The sequence below is a fragment of the Prionailurus bengalensis genome, chromosome B1 (genome assembly GCF_016509475.1).
Source record: "Prionailurus bengalensis isolate Pbe53 chromosome B1, Fcat_Pben_1.1_paternal_pri, whole genome shotgun sequence".
NCBI lineage: Eukaryota > Metazoa > Chordata > Mammalia > Carnivora > Felidae > Prionailurus > Prionailurus bengalensis.
In genome coordinates, this window is record NC_057344.1 from 161,328,939 (window position 1) to 161,349,145 (window position 20,207).

Sequence of the window (20,207 nt, forward strand, 5' to 3'; positions counted from 1 at the left end):
CTTCCAGTATGTGCTAGGCACTGTAGCAATGCTGGAAATACAAATTTGAATAAGACATGAATTATAACATCAAGATGTAAAGTATCTTCATTGGCTCTTTCTGGACTCTTGCCTCAGAAAGACAAATATTATTAACTTCTTTTAAAAGTTAACTATTCTACTTGTACTATCTACTCCAGATTTTCTCCCCTCTTCCATCAAATATGTCCAAATCTGGCTGTCTAATAGACACTATCATCAATCTCCTAAAAGGTAATTAATCACTAAACTTATGTGAGTCAAACTACATGCCATTTTGATGTCTTTTTCTAGTCCACACAGTAAAAGACACAGATGGCTTTCCCCATCCTGAAATGCTCTCCCCTTTGCTGACTCCTGTTTGTTCACAACTCAACTACAGGCATTTTTCTAAAGTTCACTCATTCACTTCCATGGGTACCATCTCTGTGGTGAAGATACACAAATCTGTATCTCCAAACACAATGTATCTCCTTAAACTAAACCCCCAAATTCCTAAAAGCAGCCACAATGTAAGTAAAATATTTTGGTTTTGTACCACCGTACACACTCCCATCCCCTTCTCTCGCCAAAAATTATTTTTGACAAGCGATTTTCTTTAAACAGGTTGATTTATGCCACTTACAATTTGCTTTCTGAAAGGGTTAACTTCTCTTTAAGTAGCTGAATTTCTGTATCCTTCTCGTGGGAGGTTAAATGAGAATGAAATTCTTTATCTCTATTTGTAGCCAACAATGATTCAAGGCTTTTAATTGTATGTCTCTCACTTGCCAGTTGTTTTTTGAACAGCTCTGCTTCTGATTTTACATTTTCTAATTCCACCACAACCTACAGGGAAAACAAAGTAAGATTACTTCAGTACAATTTGAGACTCACTCTAAAAAATTATTTGTAGAGCTATATACACTTATCAGTTGCTTTATTTGGGGTACCAGTTAAAGATTTTGAACCATTTCTTTAAGTGTAAGAAAGTCATCTTATTTTCAAAATAATTTTTGCTTATTTGGTATAAGACCTATTGCTATGAGTTTCACTCATACTTCCTTGCCAAGAGAGGGTCATTAACATAAAATCCTAAAATGTGGCCATCCTATCAGAAAGGAAGCCCTTCTGATCTATTATGTGTACTCTGACCAGACAGTCAAGCCAGCACTGGAGCTTCTCAGTAGCTGAAAATAAAGACACTATTAAATGAATGAAAACTGAAAACATCTGTATTTGAAAACATGCACTGGGATGTTTAAAGTAATGCTCAGTTTGAGAATGGGAAGTTCCAGGTAACTAGACTTTGAAAATTAAGTAAGATTTAAATGCCTTGAGATTTTATCAGAAAGACTACTCTATTTAGGAAATAATGAACTGCTCAGTCCTTCATTTAAATCTTACCTTCAAACAGAGAAAGAATATACTGGGATATGTTCCTATTGTATAATAACAACACTCCTATTTTCCTAAATATCCATCTATTCCAAAACAGAAAGCACCTAATTTCATCACTATGCTTGCTAGAAAAATCTTGGCAAAGAATCTAGTTTTCAAAATCCTGTAGTCAAAAGTAACTCCTTAAAGGGAAACAAACTTTATCAAAAGTGCTTGATAAAATAAAACAATGAGAGTAAGGCTCAATAAAATAATGTGCTACAATGAAGTCTTTTAAGTCCTTACCCTCTCAAACTCCAGGTTTTTGGAATTCAGTTGTTGGGTCATAAGATCTTTGCCTGAATCCAGCTTAATGCAAAGTTCTCTAAGAGACGACAAATCATTCAACGCTGCTGCTTTTGCATCTTCTTGGTGTCTCAGCTCTTCTTCTAATCTAGACATGGCTTTTGCCATTGATGAGATCTGAGACTCATAAGCATGATGTGCATTTATGTGCTGAGAATAGAAAAAGAAACCGGTAAAAAGTTAAAGTAACCCAGTAATTTTAAAGGCTTGAATCTGTGTAGCCATGACCTCACTTTAAAAAAAAATAGTAGAGCCAAGTTTTGCACATTTTAAGATACTCTGAGGGAGCTGCCGGCTATTTAAAGATGGCCTATTTAATGCTTAACCCAATGAATTGTATATAACTACTAACCACGGTAACTAGGTACCTCACGTATATATTTGGAAGATGCAAAGATAAAAATCATTGTTTTAGGGTAAGAAAGGAATCTTGGAAGTTAGATTAAATTTACCTTTATAAATTGTTATAATGCCTTTTCAAGAAAAAGCAACATATTTACTTCTCACTCCTCAGTTGTCTTTAAATTCTAAATTGCAAAATGGAGGAGCGCCTGGGTGGTTCAGTCAGTTTGGTGTCCGACTCTTGATTTTAGCTCAGGTCATGATCTTGCAGTTTGTGAATTTGAACCCCAAGTCAGGCTCTGCACTGACAGCATGCAGAGGGAGACTGCTTTGGATTCTCTGCCTCCCTCTCTCTCTCTGCCCCCTCCCCTACTCAAGTACATGCTCCCTCTCGCTCTCTCTCTCTCTCTCTCCCTCTCTCTCTCCCCCCCTCCCTCAAAAATAAATAGCTGGGAGGGAGGTAAGTGGGGGGGGGATGGAATAAATGGGTGATTGGCATTAAGGAGGGCACTTTTTTTGCAATGAGCACTGGGTGTCATATGTAAGAGATGAATCACTGGGTTCTATTCCTGAAGCCAAGACTACACTGTATGTTAACCAACTTGAATTTAAATAAAAAAATAAAAAGTAAAAACAAAATTTTTATTAATCAATAAATTTCAAAATGGAGTTTGTTTTAAAACTGAATACCTGAAGTTCTATTTAAATTTAATTTAACCTAATAGTAATCCACAACTTTATAAGATTTTAATAACTGAAATAATGAACAAAGTTTGAAACACTGATAAAACTCTCTTTCTAGAATAATCCACATTTTAAGTTCCACACAATTTAAATTGTGAGTGATAAATACAAACTGACATAAATTCTAGTCTAGAGTTTAATAAGAATTCCACACTTGAAAAATAAAATGATTTTAATAGGTATTAACAAAATAAATTGACATTAAAAATCTAACTGTGCAGAAAAGTAAATATTTGGATTTTCTAAATTAATGAATTAAAAATCAGAGTTCCCTAAAACTAAATATAAATAGGTAAAAGTCAGTTTTACATACCACAAAAGAACACGAACAATGACAGACAAAAAAATTAAAGAATAGTTTCTTCCGAGAATTTTGAAAGCTGAAAAGCATTCCTCTAGTTATACTCTTGATAGGAAAACTTCTAGAGACAGGGTGCCAGTTTCGTAGGACTGCTGTAACCAATTACTACAAATTACTGGGTGGTTTAAAACAAACAAAATTTATCCTGTCACAATTCTGGAGGTTACAAGTCTGAAATTTAGATGTTTGCAGAACCTAGAGGTTCTGAGAGAGAATCTGTTCCAGGTCTCCCTCCCAACTCCTGGTGGTTGCTAGCAATCCTTAATGTTCTTGCCCTGTAGACACTTCACTCCAGTCTCTGCCTCTGTCTTCATCTGGTATTCTCCCCTGTATCTTCTGTGTCCAGATTTCTCTTACAAAAGACACCAGTCATTGAGCTATGGCCTGCCCTAGTCCAGTATGACCTCATCTTAACCTGATTATAACTGTAAGAACCCTATTTCCAAATAAGATCACCTTCACAGGTGCTGGAGGTTAGGATTTCAACATAACTTTTTGAGGTCCATAATTCTATCTATCCTTTAGCTCCCCAAAATTCATGTCCTTCTTATGTGCAAAATACATTCATTCCATCCTAACACATTCTAGCATCAATTCTAAGTCCAAAATCTCATCTAAGCATCATCTAAATCAGATACGGGTAAGACTCTGGCTATGGCCCATTTGGGGACAAAACCACTCTCCCTCCCCAGATCTGTGAGCTAGCAAACAGGTTATCTGCTTACAAAAACAATGGGGAAACAGGCATAGAATAGACATGCCTACTCTGAAAGGGAGAAAATAAAAGGAATGAAGGGGTTACTAATCCAAAGCAAGTTTGCAACTAAGCAAGGAAAATTCCATTTGATTTTAAGGCCTAAGAATAATTATCTATGTCACGATAGTCTACGTTTTGGGCCTGCTAGTGTGGCCCCACCTTCTCAGCCCTCAGCAACAGCCCCACCCTCTTGGCCCTCAGTGGCAGGGGCCCTGCACTCTGAGACCAAGGAGGCAGTAGCCTCACCCCCTGGGGCTGTACCCTCTGTGCCTGTGGTGGCAACAGTAGCCTCATCAGAATCTGAGCTGCCCATGGCAGCCCTGCTCATCTCTGAGTTACCTTCAGAACCATTCCTCCCTTTTCTCAAAGGAGAACACATATTTGTAGCCAAGTAACTCTGCTAGCCTGTTTCCTGCTAGTAGGATCCCAGACATTCAGCCTTCTTTCATTTCATCCTATTTCTGTCCCCATCAATACAAGTTGGCAGTGTTTCTACAGAGATGACTGACTGCATTCATGAGCCACATACCAAATGTGTTCACCAAGAGGTTGTGTGTGAAGCCACACACTTGGCTCTGTCTCCAAAGCACATTATCTGCATAGGCTAAGAATTTTCCAAATCATCAAGACCTGATTCTATTTTACCCCCTAAATTTTAAGTCTAGTATACTTAACATACACTGTTATATTAGTTTCAGATGTACAATATTGACCCAACAATTCTCTATATTACTGAGTGCTCATCATGGTAAGTGGTACTCTTAATCCTCTTCACCTATTTCACCCCTCTCCCTACCCACTTCCCTTCTGGTGACCATCAGTTTGTTCTCCATAGTTAGGAGTTTGTTTTTTGGGGAAAAAACAAGAAAAAAGAAAAAAGATCTGTTTTTTGTTTCTTTTTTTTGTTGTTGTTCATTTGTTTTGTTTCCTAAATTCCACTTTTGAGTAAAATCATATGGTATTTGTCTTTCTCTGACTTATTTCACTTAGCATTATACCCTCTAGATCCATCCATATTGTTGCAAATGCCAAAATTTCATTCTTTTTTATGGCTGAGTAATATTTCAGTGTGTGTGTGTGTGTGTGTGTGTATACACATTGTATATATATGTATATACATACAACATATCTTTATCCGTTCATTTATCAATGGAAAATTGGGCTGCTTCCCTAGTTTGACTATTGTAAATAATGCTGCAAGAATCAAAGGGGCAAATATACCTTTTGAATTAGTGTTTTTGTATTCTTGGGGTAAACATCCAATAGTGAGACTACTGGATCAGATGGTAATTCTATTTTTAACTTTTTGAGGAACCTCCATACAGTTTTCCACAGTGACTACACTAAAATTTTACATTCCCACCAACAGTATATATAGATTCCTTTTTCTCCACATCCACACCAATGCCTGTTGTTTCTTGTGTTTTTTATTTTAGCCATTCTGACAGTAGTGAGGTGGTATTTCACTATGGTTTTGATTTGCATTTCCCTGATGGTTAGTGACATTGAGCATCTTTTCATGTGTCTGTTGGCCATCTGGATGTCTTCTCTGGAGAAACGTCTGTTCATGTCTTCTGCCCATTTTTAAATTAGATTATTTTTTTGGTATTAAGTTCTTTATACATTTTGTATACTAACCCTTTATCAGATACATCATTTGCAAGTATCTTCTCCATTCAGCAGGTTGTATTTTTTTTTTTTAAAGTAAATGTGGGTGGGGCTTGAACTCACGACACCAAGATCAAGAGTCACATGCTCTACCAACTGAGCCAGCCAGATGCCCCCGGTAGGTTGTCTTTTAGTTTTGTTGGTTATTTCCTTTGCTGTGCAAAAGATTTTTATTTTGGAGTAGTCCTAATAGCTTATTTTTGCTTTTGTTTCCCTTGCCTCAGGAGACATATCTTGAAAAATGTTGCTATGGCCGATGTCAGAGAAATTATTGCCTGTGCTCACTCCAGGATTTTTATGGTATCAGGTCCCACATTTAGGTCTTTAATCCATTTTGAGTTTATGTTTGTGTATATGGTATAAGGAAGTGGCTCAGTTTCATTCTTTTGCATATAGCTGTCCAGTTTTCCTAGCTCCATTTGCTGAAGAGACACGTTTTTCCCACTGCATATTCTAGCTTCCTTTGTTGGAGAGTCATTGACTCTACAATTGTGGAGTCATTTCTGGGCTCTCTATTCTGTTCTTTTCATCTATGTGTCTATTTTTTTGTGCCAGTATTATACTGTTTTGATTACTATAGCTTTGTAATATATCTTGAAATCTGGGATTGTGATACCTCCAGTTTTGTTCTTCTTTTTCAAGACTGCTTTGGGTATCTGCAGTCTTTTGTGGTTCCATACAAATTTTAGGATTATTTGTTCTAGTGCTGTAAAAAATGCTGTTGGCATTTTGATAAGACCTAGTTCCTTTTGTCCTTGGCAGTTCCTTTATCAATTTATCTCTGTCCATTTTACTATAAGCAGCAAGAAGAAACCAGGCTACACCTTCCACACTTTGCTTAGAAATTTCCTCAGCTGAATATCCAAGTTCATCACTTATGTATAAGTTATACTTTCCTTCCAAGAGTAGACCATAATTCAGTCAAGTTCTCTGCCATTTTATAACGAGGATCACCATTCTTTCAGTGTCTAATAACATGTTCCTCAATCGCATCTGAGACCTCATTAGAAGAAACACTAAGATTTCTGGAAAAATTCTGTTCTTGAAAATTTATGCATTTTGTAAATAACATAAGTTTTCTCTACACTCTCCTTTTTTCTGAGCCCTTACTAGAATCCCCTGTAATAAGCATCTACCAACAAGCTTTTCAAAGCAATCTAGGTTTTTTCTCTCAAGCACCTCAAAACTCTCCCAGCCTTTGTCCATTACCAAATTCCAAAACCACTTTCACATTTTTTATGTTTGTCATAGTTTGTTAAAATTTTCCTCATGGAAAAAGGTATGGCAAGTCCTGAAAGCAATCAAACATAAAAAAGATCTTGCTTTCGCAATTCCACTTCTAGGTATATCCTCAATAACAGAAAGAATTTGAAGAGATATTGTACATCCACGTTCATAGCAGTATTCCTGGTAGCCAAAGATGAAAACAAATTAAATGTCCATCGACAGATGAATGGATAAACAAAATGTGATGTATATACATAATGGAATGTTTATTCAGCCTTAAAAAGAAATGAAATTTGGACACATGCTACGACATACATGAACCTTGAGGTTAACTGAACCTTAAGGCTAAGTGAAATAAGCCAGTCACAAAAAGACAAAATATTGTATGATTCCATTTATATGAGGTACAAAGAGTGGTCAAATTCATAGAGAAACAAAGTAGGATGGTAGTTGCCAGGGGCTGGGATGGGGAGAGTAAGGGAGTAGGGGGTGAGGGATGGGAAGTTAGTATTTAATGGGGACAGAGCTTCAGTCAGGGAAGATGAAAAAGTTCTGGAGATGGTGGTGATTTTGCATAACAATGTGAATGTACTGCACACCTAGGTGGCTCAGTCAGTTAAGCATCCCATCTGCCTTAGGCTCAGGTCATGATCTCTGGTTCATAGGTTTGAGCCCCACATGGGGATCTGCACTGGTGGTGCAGAGTCTGCTTGGGATCCTCTCTCTCCCTCTCTCTCTCTCTGCTCCTTTCCCCACTTATGCTCTCTCTCTCAAAATAAATAAATATACTTTAAACAACAACAACAAAAACAATGTGACTGTACTAATTGCCAAAGAACTGCACTCTTAATAATGGCAAATGTGATGTCATATATATTTTACTACAGTTTAAAAAGAAATAATGGGGCTTCTAATTAATGACAAAAGATTACCATTGAACTTGATTTTATCAATGCTTAAACTTTACTTCGATAAAGTATCTTTGAATGTTATAGCTTTACTAATAATATCATCACAAGACAAATGAATACATTACCTCCTGAATTTCTTTTTCTAGTAGCTCTACCCTTTCTCGAAGGTGTCTCCTCTCTGTGTCAATAGAAAGAAGTTCCAGTCGAACTGAGCTGCTTTCTCCCTCAGCTTGATGGGCTTTGACCTCCCAGTCTTCAGCACGGTTATGAAGCATCTGAAATCTATCTAACAAATCTTGATTTTCTTTTTCCTAGTTTTAAGCATAAAAAATTGTTCCTAAATTAGTAACTGTCACCCACTGGAACACTCATATCATAAACATATACGGACATTAGAAAATTTGTTTTAATTCGGAAACATATGCTATCTATGCAGACAACATATACTAAGTAAGATCTGCAGGGAAGTATAAAAATATAGTAGATAAGATCTCAAGTATAAAAATATAGAAGATAAGCTCTCCACTCAAACCTTATTATCTAAGAGAGGAGACATACATACATACATACATACATAAGACAGAGTAAACACACATGAAAAAAATTTTTAAATGTCTTAAATCCAACTTAAATAATGTTTTTTCACCTTAGCAGCCATTAAGCTCTCCCATCGTGACACCTCAGTTATGTAATTATGAACTCTACTCTTCATTTCTTCTTTTTCTTGCACTGCTGCTTCCAATTCCAATGAGATTTCCTATAAATCAGAAAATTGAAGACAAATCTACAATGAATGTGATACCTAATGAGTTCTATTTATATTCAAATAGCTCCTTTTGAATTGGGGGAATAAGAGTAGGAAAAAGTAAAACTGTTCCTAAGAGTTATTTTCTTACTTTTTTCCTGACTGATTTCGACTTTTTAACCAAATATTACCACTGATCTCCTGCAAGAGTTAGGACCGTGTATCTGGCATTTATACTATGGGGCTAGCTACGCTCATGGGTTGACATTTTTTAAAATTCATATATCAACAATATGCTTTATATTGAATACTGAAAGTAATTTTTTTAAAACAGGAAAATCATTCATCTTCTTTGTATAATCCTTTAATAAACCAGCAAAAACAAAGTCAATAATTTTGAGTAACTGCTATTCTAAAATATTCAATAATTTACTTAGAGATTCTCTAAGTTGCTGGAAGGAAGTATGAATAATTAAAATCTATTGTGGGTCTTTAAAACGCAACACTTTGCCCTGGGAGTGATCCTGGGGGTGACAATAATTTCTGCCACAGAGAATCCTATGCTCTCAGCTTTAGGATTCCCAGTAACAAAGACCAAAATGGTAAGGAGACCATAGTTGCATCAACTAGACACTCTGTGATATACAGCAGCTTTCTAAACTGCATTTTTAATACTCATAAATACTATTCTCCTTACAGAGTTCTTTATGTTATTGATATTTAAAGCATTAAATATTAGAAAACATATTTACAGCTTTAAAATTTAGCAAGGAATGACTGTATTATAAACAATCCATTTATACAGTGGACTCATACCTGGTTTTCTCTTGCCATTGTAGCCAAATCATCTTGTAATCTTCTGTTTTCCTTAAAAGACACTTCTTTAGATCTTCCTACTTCATCAAGTTCTTTGTGAGCTGTATCAAGCTGGCGCCGGAGGCTGCTTATTTCTCGGTCCCGACTAGTCAACGTTTCCTTTAGCTGGCTGTTACATGAAGGATATGGAAATAATAAAGAAAGCTTTTTAGAAAATTGTAAATCACTTAAAAGAAAACTGTATACTCTGAAATTAAGTACAATAAGAATACAAGAAACCACACTACATTAAGACACTGATGAATTAGGTAAAGCAGATATTTTAGATCTCTATCAATCATTAAATGGAAGTAGTAGTCATAAAATAAATTTATAATTCCGTAAGTAAAAATAGAAGACTTTCAAATGTTATGAGCAAAACATAATAGATTCAATTGGCAAATACTATTTAATGTTTAAGTCCCCACTACTATGTAATATGTAAAGATATATATAATAAATACAATTAGTGATTTTTGTCTTGAAGTAGAGACCAGACATAAAATGTAAAATTTTGTAACTGTTCAAGATAGATTATGATGTAGAACAAATTCAATACTGACTACTAAAGTAATCTAAGTTTTAATAATTAGGGTCCAAACAGGGTAATTACTGTAGAAATAAAAAGCATATAGGCATGAAAAGAATAATGAATCAGACACAACTGTTGAGATGTTGATGATGGAGGAGGGGAGAAAGTTAAAGAGGATGGCATGTTCACCCTCTTTAGCAGACTTAGATGCTGCCACCGGCAAAAACAGGAAAACTGAAGGAAATTTTCCTATGGTCTAATTACTACTTAAATAGATAAAGCTGCACTCACTGAAAATTTCTAAAAAGCATTTATCACTTACTTCATAGAAGAGTCATACTCTGAGACTGTTATCTTCATCTGAGCAATAGCTTTTTCCTGTAGAAATTATGAAAATATATGATTCTAAAACATTCATTTAGAAATCTTTCCTTGAATTTATATAACTTATGACATTTATATAAATTATGCTATGAAAGAAAGCTACAAAGTAAACATATTTCTATTTCCCAACTGTACTTCACATATTGGCATATTTCTAACCTACTCTAAGAACTTGAATTGTTTCAGGGCTCCTGGGTGGCACAGTCGGTTGGCATCCAGCTTTGGCTCAGGTCATGATCTCACAGCTCGTGAGTTCGAGCTCCGCGTCGGGCTCTGTGCTGACAGCTCAGAGCCTGGAGCCTGCTTTGGATTCTGTGTCTCCCTCTCTCTGCCCCTCCCCCACTCAAGCTCTGTCTCTGTCTCTCTCAAAAATAAACATTAAAAAAAAAAAAACTTGTTTGAATTTGCTGTAATCACATCTGATAAAATTACATTACATTCTATCAATAGAATTTTTAAAGATCCAAATTATTGGCATAAAATGAAATTTTATTAATGCATATTAATTATTTTATTAATGCATATTAAAATTTATTAATGCATATTAAAAGATATGGCTCTGGACCTTAGCAACCTGTATATGGGGGGTAAGAACTGCATATTTGTGAAATAGAGAATGAAATCGTTTCTGTTCAGATGCTAGATAAGTATTCAAAGTATTGAACAGTCACATACTTTATTAGCCAGGTTTTCCTGCAAGTTTGCAATCTTTTCGGTCTTCTCATCTACAGTCTCCTGAAGAAAGTCTTTTTCTTTATCAATAGCACCAATGGTTTTTTTCATTACATGAGCCTCTTCACTCTGTGAAGTCATCTGAAGGTGTAGTTTACCTGGAAATAAAGAGAAATGTTTGTTAGACAAAGTAAATTAGGTTTCGTGAAAACAAAATTTAAAAAACCTTACCTATTTTTTCCTCCAGTAAGTTAATTTGTGATTGGGCTGATTCAAGTTCACCTCTTTTTTTGGAAAGCCGATGCTGACAATCATCAAGTGACTGCTGTAGCTGCTCATTTACTAACCTAAAGAATCAGTGGACCAAAAAAAAAAAAAAAAAAAGTCTACTTTATCTCTGGTAAAAATATTTTTTCATTTTTTATTTTAAAGCTTTTCCAGTATAATTAACAGCATTATATTTATATATTATTTCTTGCTGTCTGTCATTCTTCTTCAAAATGGTTCGTTCTACTTCCTAAAAATAATATAGTATAAAAATCAAAATAATTGTCTACACTTTTCTAGAGGCTTCCCGGTAGTTTCAAAGCTCTTCTCGGTTTCCTTGTATCAACACTCTTTCCCTTATAAAATCTATTTTCAATAGTGAAGGCAAAGGCATAGTTTTATAGTATGCTTTTATTTATTTATTTTTTTAAACGCTGATTTATTTAAAAAAAATTTTTTTTATATTTATTTTTGAGAGACAGAGTGAGACAAAGTGAGACTGGGGGAGGGGCAGAGAGAGAGGGAGACACAGGATTGGAAACAGGCTCCAGGCTCTGAGCTGTCAGCACAGAGCGTGACACAGGGCTCGAACCCACAGACTGCGAGATCATGACCTGAGCCGAAGTCGGACGCTCAGCCGACTGAGCCACCCAGGCGCCCCTATAGTATGCTTTTATAGTATTACCTGTTACTTCTTCAAAGGATTATCCATAAATCCTGACTAGTGGGCTTTTATTTATGTTTTTTAATTCTTTTGAAGTAGGTTCCATGCCCAACATGGAGCTTGAATTCACAACCCTGAGATCAAGAGTCGCATGCTCTACCAACTGAGTCAGCCAGGAGCTCCTGACCAGTTAACTTTTAATTTTGCTTTCTATTTTGACTTTTTTGGTGGGTATCAACTGGAGGTCAAACTAAACAGGGAAAGTGGACATTATACACACACGCACACGCGCGCGCGCATGTGTGTGTGTGTGTGTGTGTGTGTGTGTGTGTGTGTGTGTATGGAAGAGAAGATGGGTCTATCAGGTGGATGGAAAGGAACATATGCTTCATCTACCTGAGTATCAGCTTCAAAAATGTCTTCATGTCAAGGGTAAAATAAGTTTATGTGATTAAAAGGGCAGCAAGATCTCTATTAATGATTTTGAAAGTGGCATGAGGTGGCAGCTCTTTCTGCTCATGGGTCCTGTCCCTGTGCTTTAATAAAATCACTTCTGCACCAAAAAAAAAAAAAAAAAAAGTGGCATGAGGTTTGGATAATGTGGCTTTGTTTCTGTATAGTGCTTCTCATCGTGGTTTGTATTGGCTTAGCTTTAGATTGGATCTGAAGGCTTGAGCTCATGACTCTACCAGAGTATAGTGATATGGAGAATGTGACTGGCACCCTTTCCTCAGAGATAAGTCAGGTTTTTTCTGTCAGAGCAAAATAAAGTTATGTAACCGTGAAATTTCCCCAGGTTATACAAGGCAGACAAAAAAGTCTTCACAATCCCTTCCTATAACACAGTGACTGTGAGGGAAGTAGCACAATGAGCTCACAAGACAAAAGGATATTATTATAACAAAAAAAAATGTGAAAGTAGCTGTAGGCTTGGGATCCAAGAAAGGCCAATGAAAGCTCTGCCTTGTAAGACTGCTAAGGGCCTCCCGTGAGGAAAGGAAAGAGGAGCTGTGACCACAGTCTGAAGGAAAGAGCAAAATGGATTAAATGCCAGATCCAGTCAGCTGAACACAAAAGGGAAACAGGTGGACTAGTAATTCTGGGTGACAGAAATCTACCATAGTGTCTGTATTTTGGAGCTGAATATAGACATGAACCAGAAGAAGAGAAGCTGGTTCATTCAGCTAGCTCTCCATAGGATATACGTAGCACTTGAGAAAAAAAAAAATGCAGCTTTCACCTTAGATAGTCCTAAAGTCTGATTAAGACCTGTAGTCAGAACAGCAGAAGGGCAAAAATGGAGATCCTCTCTGAGTCCTTAAGACAGTATTCCTTAATTAATCACAGATTAATTAATTAACACAACCAGCTCTTGATCTTATTTCATTTAGTTTGTTTGATAATTCATGGACCCCTTACGAACAGACTCTGGCTTCCCTTTTCCTAATTATTCCTTGGATTTCAATCCTGCTGTTTATTTTACTATATATTTTGCAATTCTCATTATTTGTATATTAGGTCTGTGTCTTTTATCTCATCAACTTTTTTTTATTCTTCTGGGCTCTGAATTCTAGATGAATTTCTTGAGTTTGTTTTCTATTTTACTGACTCAGTTTTTGGAAATATCCATTCTACTGTTCACTACCATTTTCAGTTTTAATTTATTGATCTTTTTTCTAATCATTACTATAATTCTTTCTGATCTCAAGTTGTTATTACTTCATAATTTAGTTTACATATGCAATGTCATGTTGGCATGTGAAAATCTTTTACTGATCCTTACTGCAAATGTAATTTAGAGAGGAATATCTCCTCTGCTTCTTCAGTGATCCCCTTCTTCTAATCTTAAGTCTTTAAAAAGACTTACTGCAGCTACCCAGTCCAGAAAAAAAATTAACTTTGTTGACTTTTTATTTCCTTCAATGTTCTGTATTTTAAATTCACTAATGTCTAGCCAATGACCCAGTCTCATAAGGCAAACACATTTCTGAAGTACTGCATCTTTCTCTCATCTCATAGAATCCATTTCTCATCCAATTGTTTTGATTTTATGTAAGAAATGTTTCCTAAATCTAGCCTCTTTTCAAGTTCATTGCCACTATTTCCAGTCCAGACATACAGTCTCCCCTGTTTGCCATTAGTCTCTTGTGACTCCAAATCCATCTTCCCAATTTCCACTAGAGTTCACCTCCTAAAAGGCATGCTAATCACATTACCTCTCTGGTTAACATGTGTTTCTTCTCCATGTTTACAAAGTAAAATCCAGACACTCCTGCTTATCATATGAAGTTCTTCACAACCTGCCTCTAACCTGTAGATACTGCCTATGTTTCCATATTGACCTTCTTACCTTTCAGACACATCACCTTTTTAGACTCTGTATATGAGTATTCTGATTTTACATTTCTTTGAAAGAAGAAAGATAAGGACAATGATGAGCAAAAAATTCTGTAATTTTCAGCAATCTTACACTAGGGAGTGCAAACAATCCAAAATATGGAAGGGGAATTTTTGAAGGACGTAGGTCTAAAAACTTATGCTATGCCTGCAACTGATTGCCTGCAATGATATCAGTCTGTGAAAGTCTTTAAAAATAGGGATACTCAAAACCTACCCAGGTTCGCTCAGTGAGTAAGAACCTCCAGAGATCAGCCCTTAAATCCATACTTCTCAAAATCTCCCCAAGTGATTCTGCTGCAAGGCCAACTTTCACTGCTCAAAGGTCCCATCCAAAATGCCACCACTAAGAACCTTACATAGCCACTAACTCATTCCTAGAAGTGAAAAAACAAAACTTTCAAAAAACTTACCTAAGTGAGTTCATCTCTGTTTTGTGATGAGATGAGTCACCAGCCACATGGCTAAGTTTTTGAGCTTGGAGTTTTGCTTTGTTCTCTAATGACTCTACTGTTTCTTTCATTATTAACATTTTAGACTTTAATTCACACTTTTCATCTTCATGCTATAATTTAAATTAAAAAAATTAATAGGTGTATGTCTATTTTGTTTTCCTCAAGCACTCTTTAATATTTCTGGAAGAAAACTAAGGAAATAGATTTAACAATACTTTAAAAGTCATGTGTACACTTTAGGTTCTAGATGTCAGAATGGGCATACACATTTATCTCTCCTTTTCATTCCTTTTCATTATCAGTGAAATGAAAAAAAAAAAGATACCAAAAAAAAAGCAATAAAGGAAGAAAAGAACATATCCATAACAGCAATGAAAAAGGGATGGTAAACCATTAGCAAGCAGAGCAAATATTCTGAGAAATTTCTAACAATCAGTAAGTACATTGGACTGAAGAAAAATCAGCAGAAAATACTGTAACCCAAACACAGAATGGGCAAGACTTAGATGAAGACACTATAAAATTTTCCTGAAGGACATAAAACACAGCCTGATTTAATGTAAAGAGTCACCATGTTTCTGAATGGAAATACAATATTGGAAATGTATCAAAAGTTCCTGAAATAACTGTTAAATTCAATGAAATTTCAATAATAATCCTACCAGGACCTTTTTAAAACAGGGAAAGTGGCTTAGATTTCATTCTAAAGTTCACTTAGGAAAATAAGTTAAGAAAGCAGGAAAAATTGTGGGCACTGGGGGGAGAACGTAGGTAGACTTGCCTTATAAGGTATCAGAATGAATTAGAAAGCTACTATTAAAAGAGTGTGGATTTCACAAGGATGAGCAAATGCATGTACACAGATGTAAATTTAGAAAAGGTAGCATTTTAGGCAAGTGGGAAAAGAAAAGGGTCTTTAAAAACAGTTGGGAGAGCCAGTCATTGGAGAAAAAAATTTGCTAGATTTCTATTTTATTTTACATATAAAAATAAATTCTAAATGGAATAATGATCTATATGTAAAACTCAAAATGAAGAAATATTTGTGATAAATAGAAAATTTCCAGTGAAAACTGTAGACTGACCACCCATATTTGATATCCCCTCCGTCTGGAAACTGCTAAAATGACAGTAAAGGAATAGAAAGTTACACACTCACAAGGGCATAGAGAACAAGAAGGAAAACAAGAGTGGATGAGTGACTTCCAACAACTTGTGGAAGACAAAGAGTAGACAGAATAGTGACTCAGAGCAGAAGAAGAATACACCCTAAAGCAAAGTTTCTGAAACTAGGAACTACTGACACTTAGAGCCAGGTAATCCTTTGCTGAGGGGGGCTGACCTGTGCATTGTGCACTGTAGGATGTTTAGCAGCATCCCAGGCTTCTGAGTAGGCGAGGCCCTCTAGCATTATTTCCAGGTATGAGAAGCACCTTCTCCCCTAGCTGTGTTAAGCGCAAATTCTCCAGATATTGCCAAATATCTCCTAGGAAGTGGAAGTGATCTAAAGAAACACTGATCTAACGTGACCGGAGTAAGTAATATCTATGAGCAACTAGCTGATTTGCCCTGAAGAAACTCAACACACGAAGGCACCAAGTGGTGGGATGAGGTCAGGAAAAGAATTGAACAAGGAGATTGGCTAAAAATCTATACGGGGACCATCACACACCAGAGAGCTCTTCCCATCTCTTTCCAGAAATTTTTCTTGGGAAGTAAAAATATAAATTTTAAAACATATCAATAGAAGACTTAGAAGATAAAGTTGAGGAAATCTCCCAGAAAGAATAAAAAATCAACAAGAAAATAAGGGAGAAATGATAAGAACCTCAGATCTCTTTAGGAGGTCCAAAACCAACTAATAAAAGTTCCAGATGGGCACCAGGCTGGCTCAATAGTTAGAGCATATGACTCTTGATATTGGGGTCAAGGGTTCAAGCCCCATAATGTGAACAGAACTTACTTAAAAATAGAAAAAGTTCCACGGGGTGCCTGGGTGGCGCAGTCGGTTGGGCGTCCGACTTCAGCCAGGTCACGATCTCGCGGTCCGGGAGTTCGAGCCCCGCGTCGGGCTCTGGGCTGATGGCTCGGAGCCTGGAGCCTGTTTCCGATTCTGTGTCTCCCTCTCTCTCTGCCCCTCCCCCGTTCATGCTCTGTCTCTCTCTGTCCCAAAAATAAATAAACGTAGAAAAAAAAATTAAAAAAAAAAAAAAAAAAAAAAAAAAAAAGAAAAAGTTCCAGAGAGAGAAAATAAGAATAGTATATCGGGGTGCCTGGGTGGCTCAGGTCATGATCTCACGGTTTGTGAGTTTGAGCCCCGCGTTGGGCTCTGTGCTGACAGCTCAGAGCCTGGAACCTGCTTCAGATTTTGTGTATCCCTTCCTCTCTCCCATGCTCACACTCTGTCTCCCTCTGTCTCCCAATAATAAATAAACATTAAAAATTAAAAAAAAAAAGGAATAGTAAATTACCCAAGAAATTAAAAACAGGAGGTAAGGAGGAAATTCTAAAAGTTTTCAGAAATAAAAACATATCATGTACAAAAGACTAGGAAACATAAGAGTATCAGATATCTCAAAGAATTTTAACAATGGAAAACAGTATTCAAAATTTTTAGTGAAAATAATTTTTAATCTAGATTTCCATATACACAAGCTGAATCATAAATCAATTTATGAAATCTGAATAAAGACATTTCCAGACAAGTAGTGTACCAAAAACAATTCCTCCCATGTATTCTTTTCCAGGAAACTGGAGAATGTGCCATACCAGAACAAAGGGAAAAACCAAGAAAGAAGAAAATATGAGATTCAATAGAGGAGAGGGAGACAAGGAAATTCTTAAGAGGAAGACATAGTCTACAACTGAGCAAGAAGAGAGAAAGCTCAAGAAGGAAAGTCTTCAGCGGGAAACAACAGAACTGATGGGTTTGAATATTCAAAAAATATTGAAAGGCATGTGGCAGAGGTTGGAGTTCTTAACAAAAATTAGCAATGGGTTTAATGAAAACAGAAAAGTGACAAAAAACAAAACGAAACAAAACAAAAGCAATTATTAACTCCAGGAAAAAGATCTGTAAGAGAAAAGGCAAGAGTGGTACTATCCCATTTTGCTGACCCATGAGCCATTATAAGTCATAATAATATAGACAGTTAACTACCAAAGTAAATATTATATGTAGTAAAATTATGTTTGAAGTAATGGGGGAAGAAAAAGGGAAGAGTGCTAGGTCATCATCTAACATCACAGAAATTCATTAAATAATCTTAAATCAATAAAGTAAGACTGAGCAATCACAAACACATTATTTAGAAACAGGGAGGTAAATAAACATCAGGAGGAGTTAGATGTTGTGGGTGGTAGTTTTGGGGATAAAGAGGTAGGAAAGGAAACTGTTTTTTGTGGGGTTTTTTTTGCATTAAAAATATTTCAAAACTCCTTGTAAAAACAAGAGTACATATATAGTATAAAGAATAAAAAAAATGAACATTTGTGTAGCTATATTATCTGGCATAAAAATATATTACCTGAACCTTGAAACTACTTGTGAGCAGTATGGATCCCTAAACAATACATAATTTAGGTGTGTGTAATAGGTGTGTGTAATTTAGGTGTATATAGATATATATACACACACACACACACTCAAGTGTATATATATATATATATATACATATTTTAATGTTTATTTATTTTTGAGGGGGGGGGAGGGGCAGAGAGAGAGGGAGACAGAGAATCCCAAGTAAGCTTCACGCTGATAGCAGTGAGCCCGATGTGGGGCTAGAACTCATGAACTGTGAGATCATGACCTGAGCAGAAGTTGGATGAGTAACCAACTGAGCCACCCAGGAGCCCTAAGGTTTATATATTTTTGAACTCTACATAAGTAGATAAAATCATACTGCATGTTCTTTGACATTGTATTTGTAAGATTCGTGCACACTGATGTTTGTAGTTATTATTCATTCATTTTCACTGCTTTGTAATACTTCACTGTGTGAAATACTACTCCCATTTATCTATTTTCCTCAAAACTGACATCAAGATTGTTTTTCATTTTCTACCAGGGAGTTAATTATTTTAGGCTCTATTATGGTCTATGGTCTGGTCTAGGTCTATGGTCTATGGTCTGCTGCCATTACTCTGTTGTAATACAAAAACAGCCACAGGCAATATGTAACAATGAACATGGCTGTGTCCTAACAAAAACTTTATTACAGACAGACTAGAGGCACAATTGTTCTGGGGGCCATAGTTTGCTGACCTCCAAGCAAGGTTCATGTCTAGAAATGGACTTGCTGGATCACAGAATATGCCTTTGCTAGATAATGCCAAAATATCTTCCAAAGGGGTACCAGTTTGCACTTCCTGACACTACACATACTTGTTAAATAATGTTATAACTTGTTAATTTCTGATGTGATATAATTTTCTGATAGATGTGAAATGTTTTTACTATGGTTTTAATTTGTATTTCTGCTATTACGGAGATAGAACCCCTTTTATGTTTATTAACCATTTGTAATTTCTTCTGCCATAAAGTGTCAATTTACGTTTTCTGGTTTTTTTAGGTGAAATGTACAGCACATTCTCTCAGTGGCTTGCCTTTTCAATTTATGGCTATTTGGTGAACAAAGAAGTTCTTGTCAATGTGGCCCTGTTTATCTGTTTTCTTTCATTTGTATTTAGGAGCATACATTTTGGCAGCAGACACTTGCTGGTTGTGTGATGTTAGGCAAATCTCCCCGGCCTCAGTTTCTTTATGAAATAAGGATAATATTAGCATTTACTTCCTATGGTTATTATCTAAATTAAAATTACATATAATGTTAACAAAGTACCTAACATAGAGTAAATGCTATATACGTCACTGCTGTTATTATTATTTCCCCAAGGTCAAAAAGATTTTCTCCTGTATTTTCTTTGAAAACTCGTAGCTATTTCTTGAACATTCTAAATTTCAAGTCAACTTGAACTGATTTTTGCATATAGTATATTTGAGGTAGGATGAATTCCTTTTTTTCTTTTTTTAAAGTTTATTTTTGAGAGAGAGCACATGCATGTGAGCGGGGGAGGGGAGAGAGAGAGGAAGAGAGAATCCCAAGCAGGCTCTGCATTGTCAGCACGCCCCAAGCGGGGCTTGATGCAACAAACCCTGAGATTACGACCTGAGCTGAAACCCAAAGTCGACACTTAACTGATTGAGCCACCCAGACGCCCTCTAATTCCTTTTTAATACACATATAATGTGAATAGCCAAGTATCCCAGAAACAATTACCAAATAATCCTTTCTTTTCCCATTGATCTGAGTCCTTGATATATCAAGTTTTTCATGTATCTCTGGGTTTACTATCTACTGGATTTTATCATTCTCTTTTAATCCTTGTGATCTACCACTAGATTAGATTAATTACTGACTCTAAAGCCTTCATACCTAGTAGGTTACGTTCCACCATGGTCTTCTTTAAAATTTCTTTGTGAT

The 20,207-nt window shown here is 36.0% G+C and overlaps 1 protein-coding gene across 1 annotated transcript in view; it reads right to left on the reverse strand.

Annotated features, from left to right (window-relative positions):
* The window catches only part of CEP135 (centrosomal protein 135), a 70,402-nt gene that overhangs the window by 9,641 nt on the left and 40,554 nt on the right, over positions 1-20,207 (reverse strand). Inside the window, exons 15-23 of the mRNA XM_043604498.1 lie at positions 14,683-14,834; positions 11,173-11,288; positions 10,945-11,099; positions 10,208-10,263; positions 9,315-9,483; positions 8,400-8,510; positions 7,879-8,064; positions 1,684-1,893; positions 644-846 (exon numbers count right to left, since the gene is read on the reverse strand). Of these exons, the coding sequence (XP_043460433.1) occupies positions 644-846; positions 1,684-1,893; positions 7,879-8,064; positions 8,400-8,510; positions 9,315-9,483; positions 10,208-10,263; positions 10,945-11,099; positions 11,173-11,288; positions 14,683-14,834 (1,358 nt within the window). The remainder of the gene's footprint in view (positions 1-643; positions 847-1,683; positions 1,894-7,878; positions 8,065-8,399; positions 8,511-9,314; positions 9,484-10,207; positions 10,264-10,944; positions 11,100-11,172; positions 11,289-14,682; positions 14,835-20,207) is intronic.